This window comes from Mesocricetus auratus, unplaced genomic scaffold, assembly GCF_017639785.1.
Source record: "Mesocricetus auratus isolate SY011 unplaced genomic scaffold, BCM_Maur_2.0 Super-Scaffold_100048, whole genome shotgun sequence".
In the NCBI taxonomy this organism is placed as follows: domain Eukaryota; kingdom Metazoa; phylum Chordata; class Mammalia; order Rodentia; family Cricetidae; genus Mesocricetus; species Mesocricetus auratus.
Window position 1 is genome coordinate 6,740,364 of NW_024429225.1, and position 17,873 is coordinate 6,758,236.

The window sequence follows — 17,873 nt, forward strand, 5'->3', positions numbered from 1 at the left end:
CAGTCTTTTTCTTTAACTGATATAAAAATCCTTGGGACAATATTTTATGAGTAATGTTGACTTCAAAATATATTTGTATCATGAGCTGGAGGAAGGGGAGAGAGGTATGACAAAGTAATGGCTGTTTCTGCTCTCACAGCTTGGCAGAACAGATAACACCAAGACAGCCAGTGTGCAACTTCAAAGATCTGGGAATACCCAATCCACACGGTAAATTGAGATGGGTGTGGGGAGAGGAGCATGTCTTTGCAGCCACCCACAGCTGTTTCTCCCTTAGACAGGCAGACCATGAGTCAGAGCTGTGCAAACGCCCACCCCACTGCCTGACCTTCAGGGGCTCTGCTACTGAGTCATGTGTAAGTCACTGGGCTCATGTATTTGGAGTCGCCTGGGAATGTGTGGTAGGAGAGTCACCAGTGTGGCCAGCAGGAATGGATGTGTGTAGGGTTTAAACACACAGAACAGCACAGCACAGGGCAGGGGCAAGCTCTCTGTCATTATCTAAGCAAATATTCCTTCTCTGCTAGTCGTCTCCTATGCAGAACACTCTGCCCTAACCTTTGGTTGTTTCTGAAAGCAGTTTAAATATAGCCCCTTGGTATTCCCGGAAGTACTCTGAATTCTCCAAGAGTTTAATATCATGATAAAGCCACATACAGCTCACTAGAATATTTAGTCACATGAGAAATATGACTGAGACTGACAACAAAACATTGTTTCTGAATGAACAAAAGAAAATCATGGGATTTCAAGCATCCATTTTCTCTGGCAAAGGAAATCTTCAAAGTTCTCACAACTACATAGCACATATAAGAGTCAGCCTTAAGTTAGGCTAAGTTGGAGTCTGGTTCTGTCACCAGCTGGCTATTGGATCTTAAGCAAAGCACACCATGGGGGAGACAGCATCTTTCAGTGGAGAAACCTGGCAGACCTGGGCAGCTGAGTCATTTCTAGAACACAGTGATATTGGATATCACCTGTGTAGTATTAAAACTGAGGACTATGCTACGCTGTAAGATCACTTTAAATAGAGGTTTCTTCTTTCTTTTTCTCAAAGCAAGGTCTCACTAAATTACCTAGGCTAATCCTCCCGGCTCACAGCTTGGCTTCCCGAATAGCTGGGATGATAGGAGTCCACCATCAGGTACAGCTCAAAGAGTATTTATTCCTTTGGAAAAAATCATTAAGGTCATAAAAATAAACATAAAAAAACAGTGAAGTTTTCAGAGTTGAGGAGATTAGCGAAATACAATAGTTAAGTGCAATTAAAACTAAAATCAGGCTGGCCATTGGTGGCGCACGCCTTTAATCCCAGCATTCGGGAGGCAGAGGCAGGTGGATCTCTGTGAGTTTGAGGCCAGCCTGGTCTACAGAGTGAGTTCCAGGACAGCCTCCAAAACAATACAGAGAAACTCTGTCTGGAAAAAACAAAACTAAAATCAGAACTTGAATTAAATATGTAGTTAACTGCAGTATACCAACATTGACTTCCTAAGTGTTAGTAATTATACTGTGGGCATGTAAGACTTTTTTTGGTAGAAGCTGGTCAAATGGTATATGAAAACTCTCTGAACCATCTTTGTGATTTTGTCTGAAATCTAAAATTACTTCAAAATTTAAAAAAAGACATCCAACAACTGCAATGCATAAACAATGGAGTATGACTCAGTGAAAACACAATGAACTACCTGGGTAACAATATGCCGAGTCTCTGATGGCATAAAGTCCGGAGGAAATGAGAAAGGCTACTCTTGTGCTCTGCACAGCAGCCTTCAGCCAACGGCAGATGACATATGCAGTTGTGGTCTGAGAGGCTGTGTCTCCTCGTCATGAGCTAGCTAGTCCCTCCAGTTCAGTTGTGTGTAGTCTGAAGACACTGCACAGTGAGACATGACTGTCCTAGGAATGAAATTCTAGGAAAGGCTAAAGCATAGTAGCAGAGAGGAGGCAGAGAAGTGAGAAAGGATTTGGCTTCAAAATGACAGAAAGAAACTTTTTGGGGTGTAGACAAGGCCCATATTGTTGTCCTAGTGGCTAGATAACTATATATGTAAATATATATATATGTGTGTGTGTGTGTGTGTGTGTGTGTGTGTGTTTCCCAATTCACATCTTCTGTAGAATTGGGAGGTATTGGTTGTACCTTAATAAAGTTCACTTAATTTTTTCCATGTGTAACATATGAATATGCTTGTCCCCCAAAAGAAACAGTAGAAGTCTAAATCACAAAGCTAATAAAACAATTACTTATAAAGGGTTACAAATAAGAAAAAAGGGAAACAGTTGAAAATAAACTGTTTTGAAATATACTCTGTTAATCCCAGCACTCGGGAGGCAGAGGCAGGCGGATCTCTGTGAGTTCGAGGCCAGCCTGATCTACAGAGCGAGTGCCAGGACAACCTCCAAAACTACACAGAGAAACCCTGTCTCGAAAACACCAAAAAAAAAGAGAAATATACTCTGTATATTTAAGGATTTTTTTAAGTTAATTGTGTGTATGGGGTGGGCTGTTGAACATGAGTTCATTGTGTGTATGGGGTGGGCTGTTGAACATGAGTTCATTGTGTGTATGGGGTGGGCTGTTGAACATGAGTTCATTGTGTGTATGGGGTGGGCTGTTGAACATGTCAGTGCAGGTGCCTGTGGAGTACACAAGAGGGTACTGGATCCCCTGGAACTAGAGTAGGAAGTGCTGGGAACTGAACTCGGGTCCTGTGGAAGAGCAGCAAATGCTCTTAACCACTGAGCCGTCTCTCCAGCCCATGTCATGCAGCTTTGACTTTGAGCTCATATAAACATTTATATACTCAGAATCAAACCAAGAAGAAACCTAGTTGTCCCCATAAGGCCTAATGCTTTGTGTAGAACTGAGACCCTAGTATGCTGCCTATGTCCCATTTCATTAAAAAGAACCCAGGCTATCAACTTGACCACACCAAGTCATTTTTCTTCAATAATGAAGTTTCCCAGCTATATTTACTTATGTTTTACTCCCACATATCTGAAAGCTGCCATCTGTGGATAATAAGAACAAAGCTTTATCACAGATTGTTTTAATTTCCTGCCTGTTATCGGTAGCAAGAAGGTAACCCTGGAAACGGGGTTCGCAGCACACTCCCTCCTACTGTCTGTTAGTCACAGCCACAAAGGAAGCCGGAGCAGCCTCCTGAAGTTAAGGGTGGTCCACACCACCACTGCACTTGCCGCCTCTAAGCAATGAAGCATCACAGAATCTGATTTCTGAGAAGGTCCCAGACCTGTAATGCTAACTTGACCCATCCTCTGAGAGTCCCTGTGTCTGCCAGGGAGAAAGACAAAAGGGATGGACTCTACCCCAGGAACCTCCTATCGGTGGAGCTTGTTTTCCCTGTTTCCATTGCTTTGGGCATGGGGAAGGCACGCAAGGCCAGGGTATGATACTTGATGCATTCGAACCTGATGAAAGATGGCTTTGGAACCTTCAGTGTGCAAGGACAGGAAAGATATAACAGGGTCTGCCTACAGCTCTTAGGGGGAAAAAATAAAGGAGGGAGGGACAATGGAGCTCAGGGATTGAAAAGGGGACAACACAACCCAGGGCATGGAGACTCTTTGCCTTTGCCCAGACTTCAATCATTTAAAGGTGCCATCAAAGATAAGCCTGTCCTGTTTGAGGAAAAACATTTTGTGTATCACAGACCCAGCCCCCCCCAGCATCACTAACATCAGAGAAGCTCCCAAGGCCACAGCACTTGTGTCACTGGGTCTCGTGCCTCCACAGCTGCAAGGGAAGTAGGGTTCCAGACTCCCAGAGAAAATGCTCCTTCTTCCCGCTTGGGTGGTTCCACAGCGCCCTTGTAACACCATGCACCAAGACAAGACCCCTTCAGAGTTAGCTTGCGAGTTCTCTCACACCTACCCGGAACAACTTCGGATATCTAACGTCTCCTCCCCTCTTCTCCTTCATGCACTCGGGCGCTCTCCAACTATCAGCCTGCCACTGGTAACTAAGGAACTTAAATCTCTAGCCTGGAACTGTTATAAGGCTCTCCCTTTACTCCATACAAATGCAAATTCTGTGTATCCTTATCTCAGAATCTGCTCCAGATGCTTCTGCTGCATAACCAGAAGTGAGTGCTCCACAGAGAGCTTCTTTTTTTTTTTGTTCTTCATTTTATTTTATTTTATTTTTATATTTTATTTTCCAGTTTAAATTTAGATAAGAAACAAGGTTGCTTCACAAGTCAGTTCCAGGTCCCTCTCCCATTCCCTCCCCTCCTCCCGTGCCCTCCCCCCAACCCCCCCCCCCCCGTTATCCCCTCATTCCCCCAGGGAGGGTGAGGCCCTCCATGGGGGTGTCCATAGTCTGTCATTTCATATAGGGCAGGGCCTAGACCCTTCCCCAAGAGTTCAGGGTGAGAGTGCACCTCACATTGTTGGATGGGAGTCCGTGTGTATACTTGAGATGGGTACTGATCTGCTGCCCAAGGCTCAATAGATTCCCTAGGCCTCCTCACTGACACCCAGATTCAGGGGGTCTTGATCAGTCCCATGCTGGATTCCCAGGCTAATGCCTGGGATTCAAGAGTTAACTTTGTCTGGTCAGCTGTTTCTGGGGGTTAAACCAGCCCAGTCTTAATCCCTTTGATCATCAGTCCTCCCTCTCTGTTACTGGCTTTCTTGAGTTCAGCTCAGTACTTAACCAAGGGAGTCTGCCACAGAGAGCTTCTTAGGGCTACAGATTCTATGGACCAGGAATGAGACGGGCAGAGGTGGTGTCTGGCCGATATTCCTCTCTATCTGGGGCTAGAGTCAACCAGAGGCTTTTACTCACATGTTCAGTGTTTCAGCCATGTCTCAAACACCAGCAAGCGGTCTCTCCACGTGGTCAAGATGTCCCCAGAGATAAGGTACCTTGGGGTTGTTGGACTAAGTAGCTCACATTCTTAAGACAGGCTGTAAGCCAATCCCACGGTTCTCCCTCACCATGAAAGGGGACTCTACCAAGCATCCATTGCCCCTTGCAGTTTCTTAATTCTTCAAGGAAGTCAGGTGAAGCAGTATTACCACCATGTATAAAACGGAAAGAGGACAAGTTTATAGACACGCCGGTAATTATACAGCTAAGGGACAGAGTTATGTGTAAGCTCTTACCCTCCTGTATTTAATAAAGCCGTTGCTTAATGATGGAGATATGTTTTTGTTTTTTGGTCTGTTTGCTTGTTTTTGAACAGTCTCAGGTAGCCCAGGCCTCACCTCCCAAGTGTTGGGATTACAACAATGTGCCACCATGTCTGGCTATGATAGGGCTATGCTCTGAGAAACCAATCTCTAAGCAGTTCGTTACTGTATGAGTACCATGGAACTTGCTTACACAACCTACTATACACGGAGACTACATATTAACAGTGTGTGTCTGGGTGTATCTGTACATGCTTATGCATAGATCCTATTGTGTTAAGGTCATGACAAACAAAACACAAGATTAAAGCGCACACAGAGAAATCGAGTGGCAAGATGAACCCAAGATGAAGAGGCTCTGCAGGCGCCACAAGGCACTGTCCATGGTTAAGAGCTTTGAAATAACAACTAAGAGTTTAGCATAGCAAATACACCACCCTGGAACACAATAGCTTGTTATTAATCAAGTACTGGTGCTGTGCATGGTTGTATGTGTATGCTCTTAGCCTACTGGCAACAGAGGAGCTTGACACACGTCGGTAGTGGGGTGTCCTAGCAACAGGGATTTTCGCCCCATTGCACTCCTATGGAGTTGCTTCTGTATATGTGAGTGATGCTGACCAAAGCATCAGGACAGGACTGCATGTACATCCACGTCTCCTTAATCCCGGGACAAAGTTTCCAGTGCTGCGTACGGTCTTGCCATAATGACAGCTTAATAGCCAACAGAGAGAATGGCGGCTTAATAGCCAACAGAGAGAACTGCAGTTCTTTTAGTCTTGGGTTTGAACTAGCTTGGCCAGTGTGTTTCTCACACTGACCTGTTCCCTCACAGCAGCTAGTTGGACATTAGATGAAACCTCAGTGCATTTGCTTTGCAAGTACACGTGACTCAAAGCTTAGAGCTGGGCTGCTGGGCCCCTTCCAGGCTGCCTGCCTGGCCCCCGTTTCTCCTCCCTCCCAGCATGCAATGCCCGAGTCTAGAGAGCCCCTCCACAGTCTCCTGCTGTCGTTACCCACCTATGCTCCCTCACATCCTCATCATCCTCCCAAGTTCATCAGGGACCCTGTGGGGACACTGTCCAGCTCAGGCTCCTGTAATACTGAGGAATTTCTATGAAAGCAAGAATGTTTAACTTCCTTACTTACTATCAGTTCTGTCACTTGAAACAGAACTGCTGTCAGGTGTGATGCCCAGAGACAAGTGGGCATCTATGAGTGTAGACCAGCCTGGTCTACATGGTGAGACTTGGTCAAAAAAAAAAAAAAAAGAGGAAAAAGGAGAAAAGGAAAAGAAATGTCATACTGAGCTTTCTATAATACATACATATATATATATATAATTGGATAAAAGAATGCTTTAATTTTTGTTTTGCTAAAAATGCTTTTTCCTAGGGTATATAAAATATTTGTTTAAATATTCATTACTTTTTGCGGGAGTTTATTGTTTTTAAGTCAAGTAATCTAGGACTGACACTGTTTGCCAGACCTGGCTTGTGCTTGGGATGTTAACAGTCAGAGTTCCCTTCCCTTTTTATTTTATATTTTGCAACGTTTCCCTAATATTTAAATGTTGGTGTTTAGACATTGTTCTTTAGTGAAGCACACCCTGATCAACGCTGACAGCTGAGCAACATGGCGCTGCTAACCACTTCCAAGCCTCCTGAGCTTGAAGGGTTTGCAGTGTACCAGCGGATGGGAGGGGCTCTGGAGACCCGAGCATAGGAAGAGGCTCTGAGTCACCAACCTCCAGCAACATGCCAGTGACCTTACCAGCAGGGGCTGGATGTGTGGCTTTAATTAGAGAAACAACTGCTCACCCACCCAACTTTTGCTTTTGCTCTTGATGGGGGGAACCAGTGCCAACACGGAAGCAATCCAAGGTCTTGGCCTCGCACATGAACAGCAGCCTGTTGCGTGGTGACTGTGCATTAGGATACCACTGTGGACCAGGGACTCCTGCAGCGTGCTTTTTACTGGGAAACAGCGTGAACCTCGCGAATAGCCGCAGCAGCAGCTGTAGGACTAGACTCACTGTCTCCGTTGTGTCTACTACATATGTTGGCATTGCTTGTGCAACCTGGGAGGGAACTGGTCTCTCCGTGCTCAACGATGGTCTAAAAGCAACTGGGTAGACAGCGCCGGTGATACACTGCAATGGACGGACCTGCGCAGCCCTGTGAGGACTCGGTCTTGATTAGACAACCTGGCTCGGCAGTGCGGGGCTGAGCTAGCTCACAGTCTGTGGGACAGTCACCGTGGAGGGACTGAGGAGGTGCTGGCTGGCAGTGTGGGGCTGAGCTCAGAGTCTGTGGGACAGTCACCGTGGAGGGACCGAGGAGGTGCTGTCTGGCAGGGTTTGAGCACACCGCTGAGCACAGTTCACACGCTTGCCACGTCTCCATACACTGCACCGCGAGATGAGCGGGGAGCACTTCTGTCACTGAGCTAAAGCTGCATACCATGGCTGTCACACTATTTTTAATTTGTTTGAAACTCCAAACATGAAATTAGAAAATTAAATATACTAAAGTACAGTTGACCCATGAAGTTGAGCTGTGTTAATTTACTTACACACAGGTTGGTTAGGATATTTCTGACAATTTGGGGAGGTGGGTATCAGAATCAAGTAGTTTACCAACGTTTATAAAATTAAGGGATGTATAAAATGTACACTGACAGCAGTCTGCTTTAATCATGTACTGCTACCTAGGAAATATACACAAATCCATTTTTAAAGTAAATATTTAGGGTAGGGAAATAGCTTGTTGGTAAATTGCTGACTGCACATGCGTAAAGACCTGAGTTTAGATCCCTCAGAACCAATTTAAAAAAAACGACATGGTGGCCATAATCCCAGCACTGAGAAGGCAGAGGCAGGAGGATTCCCAGGGGTTTGCAGGACATCTAGTCAATCAGAGAGCGACAAGTTCAGGAGAGACACTGTCCCAAAAACCAGGTGGAGGAGCAACTGACAAAGACACTCAGTATTAACCTTTGGCCTCCACACACATGAACATATATGCACACAAAGTGAAACTTCCTCCAGACACATGTAAGTATAGGCCACACTGTGCCATTTATAGCCAAATGTCTAAACATTTCAGTATTAAATCATAATTGGAAAAGCATTAACTGGGCTGGTGATGCAGCTCAGTGGTGGGGCCCTTGCCTAAGACGCACAAGATCCCAGGTTCAATGCCTGACACCACAGAACTGTTAACGGTAGAACCATCATGATTTCATAGCTGCCTCCCATTGCTGTGGTCATGAGTTTGTGTTGACTTATCTGCCAATCTTTTCTTGAGCAGTTGTATAGCTCATTAAAAACGATCTCTCCTGGTTTTTATACATGTTTTTACTATATATAGCATGTATCACCTCTATATTAATCTGTTATTAGAAAGGCTTCCTGTCAATAACAGATTATCAACTTTTAGAAGACTTGAAGGTTATAGATGAACTTCTGATTCTACAGGGGTTGGAGCCCTGACACTAGCATTGCTCAGCTGACAACTGTGAAGCGTATTTGCACATTCTATGCTTGCCCACATCCCTTGGTAATATGTAACTGTTGGTATCATTCAGTTTCCTAACACAACATTTTGTTTCTATACAAACCATTTTCACACAAAAGTCAGCCTCTGCAATACTAGTCATCCTAAGACAATGGTATTTAAGTCATTTTCATGCAGTAACTAGCCTTGAAAATACATCGTGTCTTCTTATCATTTTAATAACATAATTATCAAATTTCTGTATATTTGTCAATCCAACAAAGAATAGAGTACATGTATCTAGGATCTGTGTTTCTCTTATAGAGTGAGATCAATCACTCCCCAGCATCTCTTCTTATATAATCATCAGCCCACTGTCCAGGACAGGGGTGGTAAATGGCTCCTCACAGTTCATCACCTGATTTCATTTGTATTGATTTTTAACATATGAAAATTCCTAATTTTTATTATGTCAGCCATATTTCATGGCTTCTAGATCGAACCATAACTAAGTAACTTTCTACTACAGAAGTAAATGCATTGTAAAAATTACAACTTTTTTACATTTGTTAAGCTTCATCTACTTTAAAATTTGCCAGTTAAAATTTGCCAGAGTTTTATATGGGGTCCCGTTATAGAGGGATGCAAGAGTCCTACTATACCTCTGAAGAATTCCAATAGTCTAAGAAGTCAATGCGGTGACTTACAAGAGCCTTAGGGAGTGGTGATGCACACCTTTAATCCCAGCACTGGGAGGCAGAGGCAGGCAGATCTCTGTGAGTTCAAGGCCAGCCTGGTCTATAGAGTGAGTTCTAGGACAGCCAAGGCTGCTACATGAGAAACTGTGTCTCAAAAACAACAAAAGGACCACAAGAAGAGTTTCCAAGTATAGTGTGGAATTTTGTTAAGTCAAGATCAGTTGACACAAAGAAACCTATGAGAGAACCATAACCGCAAGCATTTGCTAGATACTTGATATTAGGGTCAATGGTCAACTTTCATGTGAGTATGTGTTACTGTTTTCAAACCCTTATATTTTAGAGATCAGTAGAGTGTTTGCCAGTGAAATGTCACATCAGAGACTTGCTTTAAGATGATCCAGTGAAGAAGGGTTGTGAGCAAAACAGACCTATTTTTTAATTGACAGTCACAGAGGCTGTATGATGAGCACACAGACTATTCTCACACACACTGAAACCCTTCTACAAGAAAGGGTTTAAAATTTCTAATTCTGGGCTGGAGAGATGGCTCAGCAGAGTACCAGCTGCTCTTCCAGAGGACCAGGGTTAGGTTCCCAGTAACCACTTGGCTCACAACCATCTGTAACACCAGTTCCAGAGGATCTAATGCCCTCTTCTGGCCTCTGTGGGCACTACACATACATTGTGCACAAACATACAAGCAGACAAAACACCCACACACAAAACAAAAGTCTTTTTAAAATAATTTTTAAATACACAATACTAACAGGACAAAGCTCCAAATGGTCTTTGTCCTTCAGAAACAAATCCAAATATCCATTAAGTCCATCACTGGTGTAGGGAAAGTTGCTGAGAATTCAAAGAGGAGTGCCTACAGATACTTTTCTGAAAGTGTTCTACTGTAAAACAAAATTCTAATAAATCTGTATCTTCAGCCTTGAGCATAACAGATTTCCCAGATAGTTCAGACAGTCTCAATTAACTAACTCTAGTTTGTCCCTGAGTATAACTGCCACAGACGCAATAGAGAATCTATAGCCATCAGGAACATCTCCCTTCATATGGCCTGGAATTAGGATCTGTGCAATCCATGATTCCTAATCTGAAAACCAGACATCAGCCCTCTCCTGGTAAATTTTGGTACTGCAGTCTTATTCATCCAAACACTGAACTCAAGTAACTGAAGGATACTGCAAATGAAAACCTGGGGAGATGCCAGGATGTGGAGGAGTTTCTAGAGCCAGACAAAGCAAACAGCAGAAAAAAAAATACAAAGGAGAAGAGCGCCAAGTTAATTAGTAAAACTGCCATCGGCCGAAGGCCACATCACACGATGCTCGTTATCCTGTGAGCTCTGCGTTTTAGCCACCACCTGGAGTTAGCCGTCCCTGAGCCTCAGCTTCCTTATCTAGAACACGGGAATACTGCATGCCCTGTAATAGGGCTATTATGAAGGCAGAGCAAGGTGGCGCCCGCCGAGAACTCGGGGACGGCTCCAAACCGGCGCACACAGACATGGGGCAGCCCGGCATTGCTCTGCCTTCCATGCTGCCGTCTCCCGGCAGCAACCAAGCGCCTTTGCTAAGTGCTCATGGAGCCATATGGCCACTGTCACCTCTCTCCTTCCCGTGGCTGGCTAATGCTTCTTTCCTCTAAAGGGCTACACGTCCCCGTGAGGGCAAGAAGCATAGTCAGCTTCACTCAATCTGCTCTCCGCACTCAGCACAATCCCTGGAACACAATAAAGAAACCTAAGTGACTCTAGGTCTGGTGGTGTACGCCCTTAATCTCAGCATTCAAGGGGCAGAGGCCGGTGGGTTTCTGCGAGTTCAACGCCGGCCTGGTCTACATAGTGAGTTCTAGGACAGCCAGGGATACATAGAGAGACCCTGTCTCAAAATAAATTAATTAAGTGAAACACTGGTAAAATTCCCAGTTAATATTAAGAATATTCAGGACTTCTGTGGATTGAACCCTACACCAAGAACACCATGCTGAAGTCCTGGGTGCTTCTGAACATGATTCTATTGGATATGGGGTTGCTGCAGGTGTCACTCAGTAAATTCAAATGAGACATAACTAGACATGAATGCGCCATCGCCAGTGTCCTCAGAAGACAAAAATGTGGACAGTGGCAGAGGCAGAGATTGGAGGAATGGCTGCACACCAAGGGTCGGGGATTGAATTTCACAGTCTACAGTAGTGTCACAGGGAGCGAGGGTTTGCTGGGTCCTCATTTTCAGACTTAGCCTGTATAGCACCTAGATTCTGCTGCTGGAATCCTCAGTTTCCCTGCGGCACCCCTGAGACACTAATACCAGCACCAATGCTGTGGCGGAGGTGTGAATGAGAACAGCCCCCAGAGGTTCGTGGTTAGATGCTTGGTCCCCAGTGGGCAGAAGCGGTTGGGAAGGGTTAGGAGGTGTGGCCTTGCTGGAGATGTGACACTGGGGGTTAGCTCTGAAGTTTCGGGAGCCCATGCCAAGCCCAGTGTCCTGCCCCACACACACCCCTGTCCCCCCAACCTGAGGATCGGATGTGAGCTCTCAGCTGCTCCTCCAGTACCACGCCTGCCTGCCTGCTGCTACACCTGCCACCACGACGGTCAAGGACTCACCCTCTGGAACCAGAAGAAAACTGCCACTTAAATGACTTCTTTTATAAATTGCCTTGGTCATGGTGCCTCTTTACAACTACAGGAAAGTAACTAAGACAAGCTGTGAGCGATGCTTCCTTGTCATTCCAAAGTTCTGTGTAGCACCTTGATGTGCCTATTTGTGCCTTTCCCTCCCTGTTCTCAACAGTTCTGATCTACATAAACTACCGTATCAATAGCTTTCTCATTTTCCCCATTACTCATGGTTCCCTTTCAGGCAACAAATAAGCTCCATTTAATAATTCACTAACAAAATTAACAACAGAAAGTATTAGTGAGTCAAGACTTAAATGAACGGCATGTCCACATTTGTCCATTTTGACATTTCAGCCCTTAATAAGATGAACTGTTCTGTGTGTGCGTGCGCACGTGTGTGTGTGTGTGTGTGTGTGTGTGTGTGTGTGCTCATGGCCAGAGATTGGTGTCAGCTGTCCTCCTCAGTTGCTCATCTTTTAAGACAGTCTCCATGAACCTGGAGCTTGCCTATTTGGCTAGACTATTTAGCCAGCAAGTCCCGGGGATCCTCCCAGCTCTACCTCCTGAGTGCTAAGATAACACAAGTGTGTCACCATGCCTTGCTTTCGTACATGGGTGCTGGGAATCAAATGTGGGTTTTAATGGCTATTCGGTAAGCATTTTATCAACTGAGTCATCTCCCCAGCCTCTATGGTATGTATTTGAAAACTGAGGGCATGAATTTACCTTTCATCTGTGATATAGGAGGGAATAGGAGGGAATTCTAGTTTGAGACTAGATGGGTGGCTCAGAGGTTAAGAACATGTACTGTTCTTCTGGAGGACCCAGGTCCAATTCCCAGCACCCACACAGCACAGCTCACAACTGCCTGCAACTACAGTTTCAAAGAATGTGATGTCCTCATATATGCATTCTCTCTCTCTCTCTCTCTCTCTCTCTCTCTCTCTCTCTCTCTCTCTCTCTCTCTCTCTCTACACACACACACACACACACACACACACACACACACACACACACAAATCTCAAGAATTTTATTTTTGTCTATCTTGATACCGCAGAGCCGTCAGTTTTTAGTTCAGCAATGCAACCTGGTTTATTAAATCAGATACATTTGTGATTTCAGAAGAAAAATCTCTCACAATTACTCAATTTTCTCATGAGGTAGTGAAGACCCTGTTCTTATAAAAACAAACAGTCCCATTGTCGGGATATAGTCTTCAGGAAGCAGGGACACTCTACAATACAAGTGGCTGAGGGAGGCCAAGGCTTACTGTCCCCGCCAACGCCATCGCCTCATGCTTCCCGAAATCCGGGACGCTGCCTACCTGATCAGGAAAACTCCTGGTGGTCCAGGAAAGACAGCTGGAAACACATTTGTGAAGAAATGTGACAGAAGAGCTAAGACTGAGTATTTCCCCAAACTCAGAAAGGCCACAACTGACGATGGGACAGGATACAGCATTTAACCTTCAGTGGCTCACGCTGTCAAGAGGGCTGTCACTGTCCACACCTGGAAGAAGACGACGAAGAGAAAGGGCCAGTTCACAGGACCCTCCAACTCAATTAAGGGAAGGTTCTGGATGAGAGAAATGTAGAAAAAGCAGTTGTGATGCAACCTGAAACCCCGGCAGGAGCAAAGATGCCTTACACAGGAAGAACTCGCCAAGCGTAAGTCTGGAAGAGACGAGTGTGGCTAAACGGAAAGGAGACAGACATGGAGAAAGAGAACTTGGTCTGGGTTAGACCAAGGGTCAGCCTGTGGTGCTAGGTTCAAAGAGCAGCAGCCCTGACAGGGGTGCTGACTTCTCCTCCAGCCTACCTCCTGGCCCACAAGCTACATCCCAGTAGTGATAGCCACAGGAAGACTTGGCAGCCCTGACACATGGAGCCCTGTCATGAATGACCACGGTCGCTCCCACTGAAAGGCAGCACTGGAAAGAGGGGAACGTTGTGACAGGGAAGGGTGGGGGGAAATGACCAACTCCCCAGAGCCAAGAAATGAACAGAAAAGAAACTGGAAGAGAATGGGAAAAGGAAGAGTCTGAAACACCACACAATTTCAGACATAAGTCAATAAGGAATTAGTAGACAGAGCACCAGACGTACAAAAGGTATAAATCCCTGCAGGCTGTAGACAGAGGCAGGTAGATCTCTGTGAGTTCTAGACCAGCTTGGCCTAGACATCCAGCTCTAGACAGTCAAGGTTACAAAATAATTTTTAAAAATTCAATTGATAGATATCAATAATCTTAAATAGTCCATGATTCTTATTGTGGCAAATATCTATAAAATTCTTCAGTTTGTAAAGCGTGCTGTTCAGTACTGTTCACAAAGTGTGCAGCCACCAGTTCTGTCTAGTTCCAGAACGTTTTTATCACTGGAAACGGAAAGTCCATACCCATTAAGCTGTCACTCTCCAGCCCTCTGTCTTCCTCAGCTGACGGATACCAATCTTCTGTCTCCGGGTCAATGGACTTTTTATTAATACATTGGAAAGAAGGGAACTTTGCAGTCCTTAGGCCTTTTTAGCTGAATCTCAGCTTATGGGGCAAGTCTGTGACAACAGTTCTCAAATAACACGTAAGTTTCTTCAGAGGACTATGTGACTTGTATCAGGGCTAGAAACCGCTCTCCCTTGAAGTGATGAGACCCACAAATGAGAGAGACTCTGCTGTCCAATCCTGAGAGGACCACCTTTTATAAAAAGCAGAATGAACACGGCTCCATCAAGGTGTCCCTTGTCACATCCTGGACTACCAAACACACCAACACTCCCAGATACTGAACTCACAGGAAATCCAATGACTGTTCTTCAGTCATTGCATTTTCAAACTCTGCTTTGGGGATCCAAGCTTTCACCGTCAAAACGTAAAAGGGTGAAACCCTGACTCAGAATTCAAGCTAGGTCTGCTTCCTAGCATTCGGAAGTGGTTTCACTTCCTTTGGGGCCCCTCCCTTCTCAGGCTCTGATTTCCCACCCTTCCTTTGGGGTGAGGGAAGGTTTGTCAGAAATAATTGTTCTTTCTGGGATGGATTTTCAGTCTCTCAACACCTTCAGGAAAATGGCAGGGACAGACAGGGTGACAAGGCAGGGAGGATTACCTTTCAAAGCGCAGCCGGTTTTTTTGTTTTGTTTTGTTTTTTCCAGGAGAAATGAATGGTAGAGGCAAAGAAACGTGTCAGAGATGCACAGATGTAAACTGAACATGAGGCCAGAAGCCTTTTGTTTTAAAATGATGGCCAGCACTGCTTACCAAGCAGGCAGCAAGGTCTCCCACTTCCTCTCCACCCTGCCTCCATCCTACCCTCACCAACTGCTTCCCCAGCACTGGGTGGGAAGGGCTTGCTGTCTGCAAGCTCGCGCTGGGGGGCCGGGGCCCCCAAGCACGGAGCCCCAGGTCTATTGAACCTCAACTCACAGGGCAGCAGCGGGGTGGGGGGGATCCCTTTATTTCTTTTGAGAGAGCAAGTGTGAAGGGTTTTCAGCAACCATACTAGCTCAAGAAAAATCCCACACTTCAAACTGAGGAAGCCCGAACCCAGAATTGTGCCAAATTTTGGCAAAGTCCTAAACTGGAGTAAACTAGAGGTGGTAGGGTGCGAATTACAACTCTGTGAAGATGCCCCCCCTCGTTACAAGTGTCTAACTTTGCTCACTAACAGGCTCACTGGATGCACAAGCCTGGCTTCACCCCAAAGCGCTGCATCTTAGACTGACACGGGCGTCTCTTCAACAAGTGTCCAGGGGATCCTTATGTGGGGAAGGTGGGTGCAGCAGGAGCCTCATCATGCTCTGGGCACCCCGGTGAGAGGGTCCCACAGTCCCTCACGCCCCGGAGCTTGGGGTCAGCGGCTGTGCCCCTTCTTCTGCCCAGGGCCCCGGTGTGCGCCAGCGTCACGACGCGGGAGGGGAACTCGCCTCGGCTAGGCGGAGGCTCGGGCTCCGGGGGCTGGGGCTGGGGCTGGGGCTGGGAGATGACAGCCTGACTTCCTGCGCCGAAAGTGAAGCAACTCGGGAAAGTTCCCGGGGCTGCCCCGGCTTCCCGGAGCCGCCTCCCCACGCCCCGCACTCGCCGGCGGCCGCACGCACCTGAGATGGTCTCCTGGTACCCCTTGGTGAAGAACTGCATGGCGGTGGCGGCTCTCCAGGGCGTCTTGAGCAGCCCCTGCCGCTGGGGGTCCTCGCCCAGCGAGCGCAGGATGGACGAGTAGGCGGCCGCCAGGTTAGGGAGGTTCAGCTCGTTATCCTCCTCGCTGCGGGGCCGCCCTGCCTTCCAGGCGTCGGCCGGCTGCGCGCTCTTGGCCTCGGGCGCCCGGGGCTTCTCGGCCGGCCGGCTGGCCCCGGGCCGCGACAGCTCCCGCTCGGGGAACCCATTGGTGCACCTGGGTCCCCTCGGCTTCTCCGCCGGCAGCGGGCCCTTCTCCATGGAGCCGGCGCGACTGCTCCCGAGACTCTCGCCCAGGGGTGCTGCAAGCGCTGCGGCTCGGCTTCGCCGGCGGCCGTGACCTGTGGCCGTGACCGGGACGGAGGCGTCAGCCTGGAGACAGTCTCCGGCAGGGAAGGGCAGCGGCCGGCTGGGCAGCCCCGCCGCGCCTCTTTTTATGGCCGGGCGCCGCGGGCTGTTCTCATTGGCCCGAGCCTCTTGCGTCACGGCGCTCGCCCCGCCCCTCCGCCCCGCCCTCCCGGTTGGCCCCTAAGCCCCGCGGGTTGCACAAGACTGGGTTCAGGTTGGATCCCTTCGGCTTACGAAGGGAAGAACTGAGTCAGCAAAGGGACAGGAGTCCAGGGAGCCGGAACCTCGACGAATAGAGAGACGCCCGGGTCCACCTCACTTTCGAAGGGCGAAGGGGGCGTGGTCGCAAAAGTGTTGTGGTCTGGTGGCCCTGTGAAAGATGAGTTAACAGGTGACCTTGGCTGGGGCAGGCAGGGTGGAGCAAATTAGCTGGTGATAAACAACTCCCGTACTCTTTAAAAATAAACAAAACGTTTTTTTAACTTTTTAGGTTATTTTTTTGAGACCAGAATTAATTTCGTTTCTCCTTTCCCTTTCATCCCTCCAAACCTCTCCCCCACCTTGCTCTCTTTCAAATTCATAGTGTCTTTTTCTTTAATAGTTGTTACATCTGTGTGTGCATGTCCCCAAATATGTAAGCACAACCTGCTCAGTCTGTATAATGTCACTTGTGTGTATCTGCTTTCAGGGCTGACTATTTGGACCTTGAGTGCGCTTCCCTGGGGAAGACTAGCCCAGGCTTGACGCCTGTTGTTCTTTGTCTAGGGCTACGGCCTCCTGAAGTCCTCCCATTCATCATCTTCCCCCACTCCATGTTTACATGTCTGTTGGTGTCATCCTTTTGTTTTGTTTTGTTTTGTTTTTTTTGGAAACAGAGTCCCACTATATAGCTGTCTGGCCTGAAATTTGCTATGTAGAACACCAGGAGGCCTTTAATTCACAGGGATCTGCCTGCCTCAGACTTGTGAGTGATGGCTAGAGAAGTTGTGACTTGAAACTTGTTCAATGGTTTAAAATGAATACAACACCTGCCACTCTGGCCACTATCAAGGCATGAGTTACCTACCGCACCTAGCACTCCGCAGAGCGCCTCTGCCTAGGAAGAGACAATGTTTGTGAACTGCCAGATCTCTGCTTCTAGCCTGATAGTGTGTAATACTTCAGGAACTGCTCCTTGGTGAACTAAAGAGTGACAAGAAGGGTTGGAGTGATAGCTCAGCAGTGAAGAGCACTTGCTGCTCTTCCAAAGGGCCTGAGTTCAGTTCCCACCACATTCATCAGGCAGCTCACAGCCATCTATAACTCCAGCTCCAGAATATCCAATCCCTCTACCCTCCATGGGCCACACACAAACCCCCACACAGACACA

The 17,873-nt window shown here is 47.0% G+C and overlaps 1 protein-coding gene across 1 annotated transcript in view; it reads right to left on the reverse strand.

Moving 5' to 3' along the window:
- Window positions 1–16,562, reverse strand: part of Gch1 (GTP cyclohydrolase 1) — a 32,814-nt gene extending 16,252 nt beyond the window's left edge. The window contains exon 1 of the mRNA XM_005085804.4: window positions 16,081–16,562. Within this exon, the coding sequence (XP_005085861.1) occupies window positions 16,081–16,417 (337 nt within the window). The 5' untranslated portion in view covers window positions 16,418–16,562. The remainder of the gene's footprint in view (window positions 1–16,080) is intronic.
- Between the last annotated feature and the right edge of the window lie 1,311 nt (window positions 16,563–17,873).